General features: G+C 38.7%; 1 protein-coding gene across 13 annotated transcripts in view; it reads right to left on the bottom strand.

The window, feature by feature from the left end:
- ltbp1 (latent transforming growth factor beta binding protein 1) overlaps positions 1 to 14,358 on the bottom strand; it is a 132,636-nt gene that overhangs the window by 36,108 nt on the left and 82,170 nt on the right. For 8 of the 13 annotated variants that reach the window (XM_041249978.1, XM_041249971.1, XM_041249969.1 and 5 more), the window contains 10 exons: positions 13,773 to 13,795; positions 12,349 to 12,445; positions 11,122 to 11,223; positions 8,782 to 8,907; positions 8,233 to 8,358; positions 6,498 to 6,620; positions 5,286 to 5,405; positions 3,717 to 3,839; positions 1,909 to 2,031; positions 826 to 951 (listed from right to left, as the gene is read on the bottom strand). In XM_041249978.1, the coding sequence (XP_041105912.1) occupies positions 826 to 951; positions 1,909 to 2,031; positions 3,717 to 3,839; positions 5,286 to 5,405; positions 6,498 to 6,620; positions 8,233 to 8,358; positions 8,782 to 8,907; positions 11,122 to 11,223; positions 12,349 to 12,445; positions 13,773 to 13,795 (1,089 nt within the window). The remainder of the gene's footprint in view (positions 1 to 825; positions 952 to 1,908; positions 2,032 to 3,716; positions 3,840 to 5,285; positions 5,406 to 6,497; positions 6,621 to 8,232; positions 8,359 to 8,781; positions 8,908 to 11,121; positions 11,224 to 12,348; positions 12,446 to 13,772; positions 13,796 to 14,358) is intronic. The other 5 variants (XM_041249970.1, XM_041249977.1, XM_041249980.1 and 2 more) reach the window with 2 other exon arrangements.

Genomic DNA, 14,358 nt, shown 5'->3' with positions numbered 1-14,358 from the left:
TCAGAGAAATGTTGTGTACATTTATAGTGGTAAACTTTTATAACGACAGTCCTCCTTCCTGTTATAATGCCCCCCCCCCCCCCCCCCCCCCCATTCTACCACATATTCCTTCTGGAGTTACAGTATCTGTAGTGAACAGCTATTTGCCGCTGCACTTGGCCTTGCAAATACACATATGTCTCACACACTACTTTTAAAAACTCTTTGCAAGAAACCACATTATTCCAAATACGAGGCTCTAAACCTGCACATTGATGAAGGCATTCGATAAATACTAGTTTCCAGTTTGTCTTTATTATCCAGAGTTGTGGAGGTACAGGAACAGTGCAAATGGTGCTCTGTCCATTAAATTACACAACATTTAAACCCGAATTCTAACTATTGTTACTTACAGTACCTTCATTTAAGGGACGTCCACTTTAAAATAAAGTACTGTTGTTATTCAAATAGGAAAATGCTAGAGCCTGAAACTACTGCATTGCTCTCTCTGTGAGTGCTTGAAGCATTCTGTTAATATAGCCCAGAGATCATCACAAAGACCACAACTGTCAGATAGGAACTAACACCCCATCTTCAGTGTGCAGAGTAATAAAGACATGGGAATAGTGGGAATGGGAATACAAACCTCATAAAAAGGGGACTGTACATATTTTTTACATTCATTCAGTAAAGCGTTACAGCTTTTAACAGCTCCTCTTAGCTCACTCAGGCGAGCTGTATAAAGGGTCCAGTGTCCTGCACCGCAGACTGTCTGACACAGACTCAGGAAGAGGTATGTATACATGAAGGGTTTTCTATATACATCACCCCCCAACCAGACTTTACCTTGACACCTTGTGCCGTCGATCAGCTGGAAGCCATCTGGACAAGTGCACTGGTATGAACCTGCTGTGTTAATGCAGCGCCCCCCCCCTCGGCAGGCGTCCCTCTGCTCCTGGCATTCATCAACGTCTGGAATCACATTACAATATCACCCATCAGGAGAGCGTCTCCAGGGCACTCAGGCAGCGCTTTTAATTGAAGGCATCAGTGCGAGTACTTGATAACAGACCTGGGGTCATTATAGTTACAAATTATAGCAAAACCGTTTGCTGAAATTGCAATTACAATTATTATGCTATGGTGTTCAATTACAATTACAATGTTACTGTGTTCAATTACAATTACAATACTATTGTGTTCAATTACAATTAGTTACAATTATGCTGCAGTAATTCCAATCTTAACTACAATTACACTAACAAGTAACTACATATATTAAAATGTTTACTCTATCTATTCTAAATAACCAAGCAATAGTCAAAAGATGCCAATAGAGAAACATACCATATAACTTATTTTTTTCAAACAAATGGGGCCTTAAAAGTGGTTGAATATCCAAGAATAATGATCGTACATCAACTGTAATGGATCAAGTATATGGTATAATTACAATTAATTTTGTATAGGTGCACCAATGTTAAACTGCAATTACTATTACATTGTAATACAATGACTGATTGAATCCATGCCAATTACAAAACACACTTATCATTCAAGAACTATTTGAGCGAAGTTGTATATTTGGTCTTCTATCATGATACAAACAATATATGCTTCTATTATGATAGGATACATCATGTAAAGAAAGTATCACGATTCATTGATACACACTGAATCATTACAACAACCCTAATCCTTATAGTGGCTTTAAAAAGTATTAAATTACAAAAAATAAACCAACTGCGAGAAAAAGAAATGCTGTTTTTTGGTTTGTTATGCTGTGTTTGGTGGCTGTACCATAATTGAAATATAATCCTAGTGTTGGAAGCCGCTATACTGATTTGGGATTGGAGGGGTTTTATACAGTGATCTTGGTAACCCATTATTTTCTGTGACACAGACTTCCTTCAGAAGTGTAGTTGTTACCTTCACACTGGTCTCCGGCAGCTGAAATCCTGAAGCCTTCACTGCAGGTGCAAAGGAAGGAGCCCTCCGTGTTCAGACACTGCCCGCTGGCACACATTAACTCATCTTGACACTCGTCCACATCTGGGAGCAAAAGAGAGGAATGAGTTATGAACATGAAGACACAAAGCTACATGGTCACCCTTATACAAAGTTTACTATAGTATTTTTAGCACTTTAAACATGCTTTTCCAATGGTTATACTATGCATTTACTACAGTTTACGTTGGTTTTCCACTTTACAATGCTTGCCTATGCTTTACAATGCTTTTACTGTGATTTACTATACTTTGCTATGCTTTTACTAGGGGGGGATTTTTAAAAGGGCATAACCAATATTCGGATACCATTCCTATGAAACCCCTTACCCCCTTGAAAACAGGGTTTTGTTGCAAGTTCATTCACAGCTCAACCTAGTCTTTGGCCTCTTTCTTGGCAGTTTGGTGATGAGAGATGGATGGGCACTGAGACAATGGTGTATGGTCAACTGTGTTAAAGAGTGGTGGAACTAAAGACTCTACATTGTTTAAATTATTTAACACTGCCTGGCGTTTTATATTTTACAGACAGAAATTCACCAAAAACACCCCATTTCAATTAGCTAAACAGTGGCAAATTAGACCCTATAACCTCAATTAAATGTCAGGTTGTTTTGCAGAGCCAAATCCTGAATCTCAATATTTATGTTAATTACAATATTAAACTCAAGGGTTAATTCATGTGAATTATTTAATGACAACAAAACAATACAGTTATCAATGTTTTTTTTAGCCAGAAAATACCGCACAGCTCCAGGCTTTACATTTTTTGCATACTTTCATTAAAAGCTGATTCTGGCAATAATTCAAAGAATTAAAAGACGTGGAAACCTTGAGTATAAGCACAGAGCCGAACATCAAACAAAGAGTGTGTTGTACCACCATAAACGCAAGCCATTTTTACTACAACACTGTCTGCGTGAAAAAAAAAATCTTTATTTAATGAAACAAGCCTGTATTTTTCTTACTCAATACTCCTCTGTTCTAACATAAAAAATGTACTGAGTAAATAATCTGTGCATGCTATAACACAGGACTTGACAAAATCATGATCTGGATCATAACACCGTCCACAAGAAAGATGATTTTAGACGCAGCTTGCATGAAGTCCCACACAATGTCCATCGTTCACACTGAGGCTCCTTTGTCTAACCCTACCTCCCAGGCCAGTCTGGTCCAGAAAGAAGCTCAAGTTGCCTCATTCTCGGCTTCGGTACAGTTTCATCTGCCTTACCAGTGTACATATATGTCAGATACTCTCTTGTCAAAGCCCTTATTCTTGCACCCACCCAGACCCCTTCTGTCCCAAAGACATTTCTCAAGTGCTGTTTTTATCAAATACTGCATATACAGTAATAACCAACTTTGTCCAAAATACAGTTTATGGCCCTGCGGGTGTTGACAACAGAGGGTGCAATGGGATATTGAAAAATCATATTACTTAATTTAGAGTTTGAGAACCTATACTAATTTCTCATATTGGAATATTTTCCTTAGACTTTGTTTATAACCAGGAACCCATTTCACTTGCAAAGCATGATTGAGGGAGGCCTGGTGTGTTAACTTTGGAAACTTGCACTGCACCCAAATACTCTTTGTGTATCAACTAAGGTTCCTTTCTTTACATCAGAGCTCTGCTTCTTTTAATGGCAGGCATAGCTGGCTTTAGTTTCATCAGTATTCATAAAACTACGTTGTACTTAGGGTTGTAAATATAAATGGTAAAATGACCTTTGCACATTTTGTCATCTGGAGTTGGCTCATAGCCTTTACTGCATATGCAAACATACGATCCTTCGAGATTGGAACATTTGCCATTGGCACATACTGTCCTGTCCAAGCATTCATTGATGTCTAGAAAAAGGGAAACAGAAGAAGAAATGGAAATCCATGTGCAGCATATGGAATCTAACATCAATCACACATACGATTTTAGAAAAAACACCTTTATACAATTAGGAAAATTATGTTTTTTTTTTTTTTTAATGAGAAATTCTATATATTACCTTTTTCTTAACATATGTATGGTATATTGCTATATGCGGTGGAATGCTGTCAGTATGTATGGTATATTGCTATATACTGTGGAACACAACCCTCCTCTCGATATCTGATTGAATACTCCCGCAGAACAAGGAAATAATACAGGTTAGCAGGTTCTGCGGAGGTGCGGTGGTTCATGGTCAGGCTTCCTGGTTGACAGAAATCGTCATATAACACAGGAATAGCTACCAGGAAGCAACAGCCATTCATATGTCTATAGAGTTTGACTTGAATCATCCCCATTGGCTAATTAAACTGGATTTGCATAGCTTGGTTATCGCTCCTCTAAAGAGACTGTTCATGCAACTCGCTCTACAGTAGGTTTCTATGAATTTATTCACTAAAGCCCAGTACAATAACCACGGGGCAGCTCCCCCACATTAGTGTGCTCTTAATTTCCTCAGCTATATATCCTGAGCCACACCACAGTGCTATCCAATATACAACAATGAGGCACCAGTAACGCAGGTGCCTCAGAGGAATGTGCTTATCCCAGCAGTTGAAGAATTCACAGGATACTCTGAACTCCTGTTCTAAAAGCACCACTACAGCAGCAGGCATTCTTTAACAGGCCCGCTGAGCATCTGCTCTCTTTTTATGACTTCTTGGAAACTTTCAACAGAATATTAGAAATAATGAGTTTAAGAAAGAGTGGTGGCAGAGGGGGCCAAGCTAAACGCTGGAACTGGGACAGAGCAGACACCTAGTAGCACAGCTCTGGAAACCCAGGCAGGAGCATTGTTTAAGAAATATCCAGTTCCACGGACTATAAACACATTAGTGGAACTACAATAAATATTACTTCTGAAATTGAGAATCTGTACAAAGCAGGCACAGTATTTCCCTCTCTTATGTACTGTATAGGTGGTTTACTGTCTAACAAATAGCTGGCAGGCAGTGTGATGAAATACTATTAGAGTTGGCAGTTCCTATGATCGATTTCCCCCTTTTTTTTCTGACTTCTTTCTGAGTTGTTTAAATTTTAAGCACACAAAAGGTTTAATTCCCTGAGACCCAGACATGTTCCGCTTGTTCGATGTGAGCACTGAGCGGTCCAAGCTGAAGACCACAACGCATACTAAGAAAGGAAGGTGGGACTGTTCATTCTCACCAAATAATAAAACTCTTCCGCCCCATATTCTGCAGGACTGTCACAGGTGTAATTGTCATTCTATAATGTACTTGAATCCCACCAGCACCATAGGGAGTTCCTGTTCCATGTAGATTGACAGGAGGGTAATGCTGTACTGTACATACCGACACACTGTCCATTTCTGCCTTGGTATCCGTCAGAGCAAGGGACACATTCATAAGACCCAGGGGAGTTGACGCACTTCCCAGACGTGCAAAGGCTTTGATCGTGGCATTCATCGATATCTATAAAGACAGAACACATAGTTTAATCTTAATATCGCAGATGATATCTTCAAAGGTTACAAGAATGGAGTGCCAGCGACAGCAACTTTAGCAACTTGTAAAGAAAATTTGGGAAATTCTGAGCAGACTCGCCTCATTATGATTTATTATGTGGTAAAACTAGCAGACACACGTTTTGTCTAATGTCGTCATCAGTGTCACCATCCAGACATTAACTGCAATGTTCTAACTCACAAAGGAGGCCTGCCCTTGCTTATTGTCTGAGAGATGATGAGTTCAGAATCCAAGGTGGCATGCAGGCTGTCAAGGTCTATCTATATGGAGGCTGTCTGTTCAGTTTGGCTGCAGGGAGCATTTCTTAAAATTTTGGACTTGGCTGTGTTATATTGAGTGCAGAAACCTATTAGTTTGGAGTTAACTTTATTAATAGAAAGACTGTGAAACCTGTTTCAATGGTCTGCATTAAACAGTACCTGACTGAGCGGGGCAGGTGAACTATGCTGACAGTGAACTGGATGTCAATCATATCAGTGAGATTCTCTCATAAGGTCTTATCGTGTCTAAGTTACTTATACAGAATCAGAAAGCCATGTAGTGATCTAATCGTGGAAGTCTTTCTGATTCACCATTAAACAAGAGCTCCAAAGGTCTATACTGGAGAACTGTGCCAATAAAATGTCCCGCTTCAGCGTACTCAGCATTGTTTATTGTCAGATGATCTAATCAGATTAAGAGGCAAACCTTCCACAACTTGTTTCACTATTCCCAGACTTTGTGATGTTTAAATGAAGAACAATGCTCAAAACAAATGCATGACTGATTTATTACAGTATTCTGAGCATTTGTCAAAAATAAACACAGTAAAGTTCCAGCCCTAATTATTCTATAATCTTGTGCTATAGAGAACAGCTGAAGTTACATTTCAGGGGATCTAGCCTTTACGACACTGTTGTCGACAGTTCTGCTTTATGTGACACTGATACCCACTGTGTATATTTAACCACAGAGCTACTGCAGACCTATTAAAAAGAGCTGTCTAAGAATACCGCACTATCAGTGGAATGCAGCACTGTGCACCCAGCAGCCCCTCACCTTCACAGTGGCCTCTCCTGGTCATCCTGAATCCACTGTCACAGTACTCACACCTGTAGGAGCCCTCTGTATTGACGCAGAGCCCGTCTCCACATATGCTGGGTCCCAAACACTCATCCACATCTGACAGTGAGACACAGGGAGAAAGACATTTAGAAGGATGACATGTTTCTATACCCAATGCATGTTACAATGCAGTCACAGTTAGCTTTTACTATATTGCTCTACAGTGAAATTATTGAAGTAATCATTTCACAGTTGACTGCTTTTACATACAGCAGGGATGGAAATAAGACCCATTCTGAGTGAGTTAAGTTTTGAGTTAAGTTTAAGATCCAGTCCTGTACATGTCTGCCTAGAATTCATGGTATTATAAACATTACCAATTTAATAAAGTACTTTCTTTAAAAGGAACTAACACTAAAAATCATGAATTAAACTTTTAAGCTTTCTTTACTACTTAATTGTGGCTTGGCTGTCATGATTATTAATATACTACTACTCCCATGAGAGCATATCAGTAAGAACGAATGCTGAGGTTGCTGCTCAACATTTCCAGACAGTTACACACTAGTTTGTGCTATCATATTTAAAGCACTCTCTGAAATAGCTGTTATTTTAAATAGCCCTTATATCCTATCCCTTGAGGATGGGGAAAAACAACTAGTAACTCTGGGTCATTAAAATATCATATCCTTATATCTAGATGTAAATGTTTTTGCTTCAAGAGACATAAAAAGCTCACATCCGCACGGAAAACTAGCTTGTTTTTCATTTGCATCTATAGTCAAAAAGTAAAGGTAACGTTTAAACATCTTCTTAGTTTGCAATTAAGCATTTTAAGATCCCCAACAGAGTTAACCTCAAAGTTAAGAGCGTTTGCGAAGGTGAAGGGAAGCTGGATTTCCTCTGAAGGTCGCCCATGAGGCAAAACAAGAACAGGTCTAGTAAGGATAAAGAGGTTTTGTTGGCTTCTGCTACTTCAGTGGATTAAAAAGATTTGTTTGTTTTGCATGTTACTAGGAGAACCCTGCAAACCAATCCTTGGTCTTGATGGACTTTAACACTTTCAGAGAAGGAACATTATAGAGGATACATGAGAATAGGACAACTTTTTAATTTTTTTAAGATATTTATACATTATCTCAGACTGGGGCCTAGGAGTCCTGTGAGGTTCCCACATGATTTCTGATGCATATGCTAACATACAAAGCTAAGATACTGAAAGGGTTAAAGCAAGCAACATGGCAAATAAATAAATGAATACAAAAATAAATACATTATTATTATTATTATTATTATTATTAGTAGTAGTAGTAGTATTTCTCAACGGCTTTTTCATTTCAGTATTTATTATAATATTTGCAAACATTGTTGTGTTACATTTCAATGAGTCCATAAAAAACATTTATCTGCATATAGTATATACATTTTCTATGTTAAAATCAGAACCACGTGCAGATGGTCATTTGAGCAGTTGTTAAAATCTATATAGACTATATAGTTGTGCGTTCCCCTCTAGTTCCCAACCATTACACATCTCATATGCAGTATGTATCAAAAATCTGCAGTTAACTGTGAAATTGCACACACAGCTATAAATGTAATAGACAATCCAAATGTATCCCTTCAATGGCAAAGCAAATTTTGATCTCTCCAGAATTCCCTGTTCAGGGATGGTTTGGCAAGGATTGCTGCTTTCTCTTTGGGGATAGAGGGGGTGGAATAACTTTACCGATGCAGTTTGTTCCTTCTTCGTCCACCACGAATCCTGCTCGGCACACACAAAGGAAACTTCCCTCAGTGTTTTCACAGTGGCCATTGGAACAAGCTTGTGGGCTCTGCTCACATTCATTAATGTCTGTATAAACAACGGAAGACATTATAACATAAGGGTGAAAAAAATGGCATGAAGAGACTAACATTTATCATCTGGGTTGAGTGGTGTTACAGGATTTGAATGCCTACAAATCATTAAGGAGAGTACGTTTGCAGGCAGCGATGTTTATCCATTATGAACATCTGACCACTTTAATGTGAGTCCACAAAACTGACACCTATGGTCATCATCAAAGCTTGTCCAATAGCAAACATGGAAGCACATTTTCAATAACCTTTTCAATTACAAATGATTGACATAAAGGTATAACTAATAACTAGTGTTAAATCTGGCAAGCATATGCTTTGAGTGAACATGTATGTTTAGTAGACATGCAAATTGTGATGTACGCCTTAGGAGAAATACCATCTGTGCCAAAACTACCAGTGGAGAGCCTCGTCTCACCTACACAAGTAGTCAACTCGTTGTTGAGATGGAAGCCAGCGTTACATACACATGTGTAACCCATAGGCAGATTGATGCAGTATCCTGGGCCACAGATTTCAGGGTTAACTGCGCATTCGTTGATTTCTAAAATGCAGATACAAAAAACGATTCAGTACAAGAGTGAGGCAGGGCGAGATGGACAGTCATGTTTTCAAAGGATTTCCTCCATTAATTCAAACCTATTTTTTGAAAGGAGAAAAAAAAATCATGCTAATGTTACAAGATGAAAAATGAAAGCTTCTAATAATAACAGAAACCCAGTTGGGATTCTAGTAACAATATTAGGAGAGGGGAGAGATAAAATCCAGTAATATACATTATAGGATACCAAATGTGATCAAAGGTGCTCTGACATTGTGTGTACCAATTGCAGATTCACCTTTTATCCCAGTTGTGTGATAAAGACTGGTACAGGGAGCAGAGAGCCTGAATTTCCCCTAGCACTAGTGGACCCAAATAACCTACTTGTCTCTGATTCGAGGGTTATCCAAGCATGACATCACTTGAGCAGATTGTTTTTGCTTGTGCGTCATTCCCATTCAGAGCTCCCTTAAACAGGGACAACATCCCAAAATGTAGAAATGAGAACAGGTGGTTCTCTAGGAATAGGTTATTTGCTGCTCTGGCCTCACTTCTCAGTCTATACTTTTAGTCTGTACTTTTCAGTCGATCATTTCTCGCATAGCTGCGCTATAGGATAAACTTACGGCATGCAGCAAAAAGACCTGCTAATGGCCAGATGGGTTTGTTTTTATCTTGACGCCGTGTAATTTCACTTCAAAGAGCGTCGACAGGGGTGGTATTTATAAACCTCTTGGCTCTAAATACCCTCTGCTGATGATTGTTTATTTTTTGGAAAGTGAACACACAGCAATAATTTGACTACTTTGGGAATCTGGTTTCCTGTTTTAGAGACGCCAGAATGACTTTAAACATTACAGCCCTTGCTCCTGCCCAAGGACAATGCTGAGCAGTGGAAGGGATTTTAGGATGCCCTCTTTACACCAAATATATAAACAACCCTATTTATAAAATGACCTGCAAAGCATGCGGGTGGAACAAATACCACATAGTTAACTGAAAAGGAAGAAAGTAATTACCTAACTTTGGTAGAAATACAGCGCTACTATAAAGCATACAATAAAGCATGGCATTCATCTTCCAGCAATGGTAAATGGTAAATAAGAGCTATCAGTATCATGAAAAAGTTAATTACAATAACCTACATCAATCATACGCACATGCACAAATGACAAAATGACAAATGTGTCTACACTAGTGGTGGAACTTTGGTTTCAAAGTGGAGGTGACAGTTTCTGCAGCTCGGGTATACAGAACTCCCTGTTCAGAGGACAGGAGGGGGGATTTCACAGCCATTCTATTACAATAAGGTCCCAGTGCTCAAAAAGAAAAGATTTTTATAGTATTGAGACCACAGACATCGGAAGTGGTATCACAATTGAGAACTTTCACAATGAAAAGAAAAAAAAACTTCTAGAAACAGTTCTTTACTACTGGGCTCTGGTTTCTCCTATCTGCTTGGAATCATCCACAATGCATTGCTGCCTCAATTGATTGGAGTTTCCACTGGGTGCTAGTGGGGACATTTCCCTGTCATTGAAAAAGTGAGGGGGACACGTCCCCGTGTAAATTCCGCCTATAGTGCATACACCTCCAGATTCTGACACTGATTCAATAACTTGTGCTGAAGAATGTACTTGGTAAGTTCTAGATGTAGTACCAGTATATGTAAACAAAAAACTACAGAACGTGACATGAGAATGGATGCCTCCTCCTCTATATCCTCTGCTGGTCATTATGATAAATCATCTACTCTCTCACTCATTGCACTACTATTTTGGAAGTTTCATTAGGCTCCTACATTAAGTCTAGGAATCTGGGTATGTTACTGTGCTAATGATGGTAAATAAAGGTACCATGAATATAGTGTGGAATAAATAACACACTTACTCTACAAATAAAGTCTCTCGCTTAGAGAGAAGATGTTCTGGCTAAGAGCAAAGGGTGATTTTTTTAATATGCAGAGAACGCCCTTGAGTGATGTGACCATATTTGTGGCCCCAGATCCTCAAGGGGATATGTGACCCATTGAGAGACTGGCAGCAAAGGGTTAGGGTTAGGGTTAGGGTTAGAGTTAGGGCTAATTGACAAGATCAGTGGTGCTGTGGCTTTGCCATGGAGTGCCACCTGCATGTATATGACTTGTCACAAAGACTGGTTACAAGAGATCCTCATGCACTTGTTCTGGTTTCTTTTCTCTCAATCCCAGCAGCTTACCTGTCACTTGGGTGGGAGCAATCACTTGGCTTGCACTTGAAGTGGAGACTTCAGGGGCCAACTCAACCGGGGGCGGAGGGGAGGACTTCTCTACCACTTCTACTGAGATAAATCAGGTAAAAGGACAGGGAGGACATGAAGGAGCCGGAAGTTTCATGACCAACACAATAACCATGGAGAACAGTTTTTGTTCTTGCCATTTTTCTTTCTTTTTTTCAAACAAAAATTAATAATGAATTCAAGTGGAACACTACAGGGATAGCAGCTAATATGCATTTAGGTCCACTATTTTGAAGCATAACCACATTTGGATTATAGTATTATTACATATTATATAATCGACAGCTTTCACACTTACGCTTTTCAGTACTAATTGATATTTAGCTGATAATTGACTTAATTAATATCTTTAAACCAATGTTCTACAAAGAAGTCCACCACATACAGTCCTAGTATGGAATACTTTTGTCATTTATTTAAAAAAAAAAAAAGATCTCAAATACTATATATAATACATGTACAAAGCACCACTTTGATATATCAAAACATCATTTAGGATATTAATAAATATTTAAATCTTTGGGATTTAAAAAAAAAATACAGACTGTTCTGATACATATAATTATGTTTCAGATATAATTCAGAGATATCTAAAAGTTAACTAAAAAGTATTTTATAGGGGCTCTCGAGCCCTGTAGCTTGGAATTCGCGGTTTCCTATCCAAGCTATGCCACTGCTGACCCTGGACCAGAGTTCCCAGGAGGTGGTGCACAACTGGCCAAGCGCTGCCAGGGCAAGGTAGGGGTTAGGTCAGCTAGGGAGTCCTTGGCTCACCGCAAACCAAAACAAGAGTAGAAATGAAAACCTTGTATACCGGTATTTACCTTTTTCTTTTCTTGTCTAATTCTATATACGCCGCTCTTTTCAAAAATGGTACATGTCTGTCATAATTTGTCGGCAGTGGCTATAATTGTTTTTGTGTGCATGAAAAAAGACATTGTCCTGGATTTGCAGCTTGTGAAGTTGTGATGAAAATGTCCCTTCATTAAGGTGCAATTACACAAAGTGCGATCATAGCAGAATTTTCTGACCTTTCTAAATTCAATCATTACAGCAGAGTGGAAATACACTCCCTTATGGTCACCTGGGTGCCAAGGAATGCTTGAGAACCAAGCTCTTTGATTGGCTGCAATGACTTTTAATAAATAAACAGAAAAGATGTGCCACCTGGGAAGTGCGGGTCCAGATTGATTGTAGAAATGCCGGGAGAAAGCTGGGGCTGGCCAGGCTCTACTTTTGATTTATAATCGAGAGTGATTAGCTCCTAAATTCAAGAGAAATAAACAGAGGGCCATTTTAATGTAGACAGACATTTAACAAGCAATAACTAACCCATTAAACCCTGTTCACCCTTATTACATGCGTGTTACGCATGCACACTGTTGTTAAAACGACACTTCATTCATATCGCAATCCTAATATTTCATTTGTTACGTGTTTAGTATCCTGCTATCTGTGTTTTATATGATTCTGTTTCTTATGTTTTGTTTAGATCATTATTTGCCAAAATGACTCCTCAAGGCTGATTATGGAGTGGGTAAGCTTTTTAATGTTGCATTCTGCTCTGGAGCCCAAAAAGTATCATGCACTGAAACCTTTGCAATGCTAATATGCTTCCTGACCTCACTTCCCCACACTTACCCTGGCCTTTCAGATGCATTGTTGGCTAGATCAGTCAGTAAGTATGGCAGATAATGAGACAACAACAGAGAATGATACAGAACACGTACAATTGGATATCAAATAGATAACACTAAATATTAAGAAATTGTAGGTGATATAAAGTACCCCTTTCATTTCTGTCTTACTGTGATCTGGTATTATCAGAAGAACTGAACAAGCATTGGCATACCAGTGGCAGATATGGGAAAAAAAAAAGTGTGGTGTTAGTATTTCTGACTTCTTCCACAAGCGAGATTTGGATAAGACATACGGTTGGAACTACAGCTGCCCTAAGCTCATATTATTAAATCCTACTTAGGATATTCAATCTTTCAACGCAGGCAAGGTCACGTCCAAGAATATACACTGTGGATGTAAATAGCCTGCGAACTGAACTTCTTTCTAGTTCACTACTGTAGTTTACTGTGGGTGTGTTAATCCTTGCTGTCATTGAGGCAATTTGAAGATTTTCACTAAACAGAAATGTTTAAGTAAAAAACAGTGCACAGGGAAAAAAGCACATTATTTGATCGCCTAACGCTTAGAAAAGAATGGGGTATATCTCTTTGAAGTGTCTTAGCTTAAAATGTAATCAGAATTATTTTTTATTTATACTTTTAACACACCACACTAAACCCTGATCAGAAGGTGCGTGTGGGTTACAGATTCCACAAACAGCAGTCATGCACCGATTTGGTTTTATACGTTTCAGCCGCCATGCATAGACAAATTACATACAATGCAGTCTTCTCCATGGGACAATAGAATGGACTAGTTTATGCAGTTAATCATTCACACAGTGATAGTTCTTGCAACCACATTGCCTGTTCCATGCCATGGCCAGATTTATTGATTCTCTGCTTTGACAAGCAAAAAGTTACATGCATCTCAGCTGGTTTTGAAAAACTTTAAAAATGACTCAAGCCTACCTGTTCAGGTGCTGCTGTTGCTACTGCAATACAAAAGAAAAGAAACAAAAGACTGAAACTGTCCTGCAGACGCCCAGCTACACAGAGAGTATACAGTAAAGTGTTACGGTACTCTGCTTGAAAGTAGTCAGTGTAATGGAAACCACTGAACGGCAACCCTAACATTTGAATGCCCCGGTATGTTAGTTAACTATAGTATGTTTGTATGAACGTTTTTAGGGTTATCAGATGCCCCTTGGAAAATCAGGATCCTGACACTTTTCAGCCTTAAATAGCAATGTGGTAAAAGTCTAAAATATCATATTTTGACTATATTCTTTTTCTTGTTTGGAATCACTTTGTATATAATTTTCTGTTTTAGTCATCACACCCTGGTAACTTTTTAAAATTCAAAGTACTAGAACTGAACGCTTCTGGTGAACTACAGTACATGGTACAGCTGTGCTGAAAAATGTGCCTGAACAGGACAGCCCCATCTTTACAATCCTCTGCAACAATTAATTATCACGATTCACAGAAAAAGAAGAAAAAAAAAAACTGCTGCTGACATAGCATTTATAGATATTCACCTCAATTCACAACTCCT

Source organism: Polyodon spathula, chromosome 5 (assembly GCF_017654505.1).
Source record: "Polyodon spathula isolate WHYD16114869_AA chromosome 5, ASM1765450v1, whole genome shotgun sequence".
Taxonomy (NCBI): domain Eukaryota; kingdom Metazoa; phylum Chordata; class Actinopteri; order Acipenseriformes; family Polyodontidae; genus Polyodon; species Polyodon spathula.
This window is presented reverse-complemented; position numbering and strand designations above follow the sequence as displayed.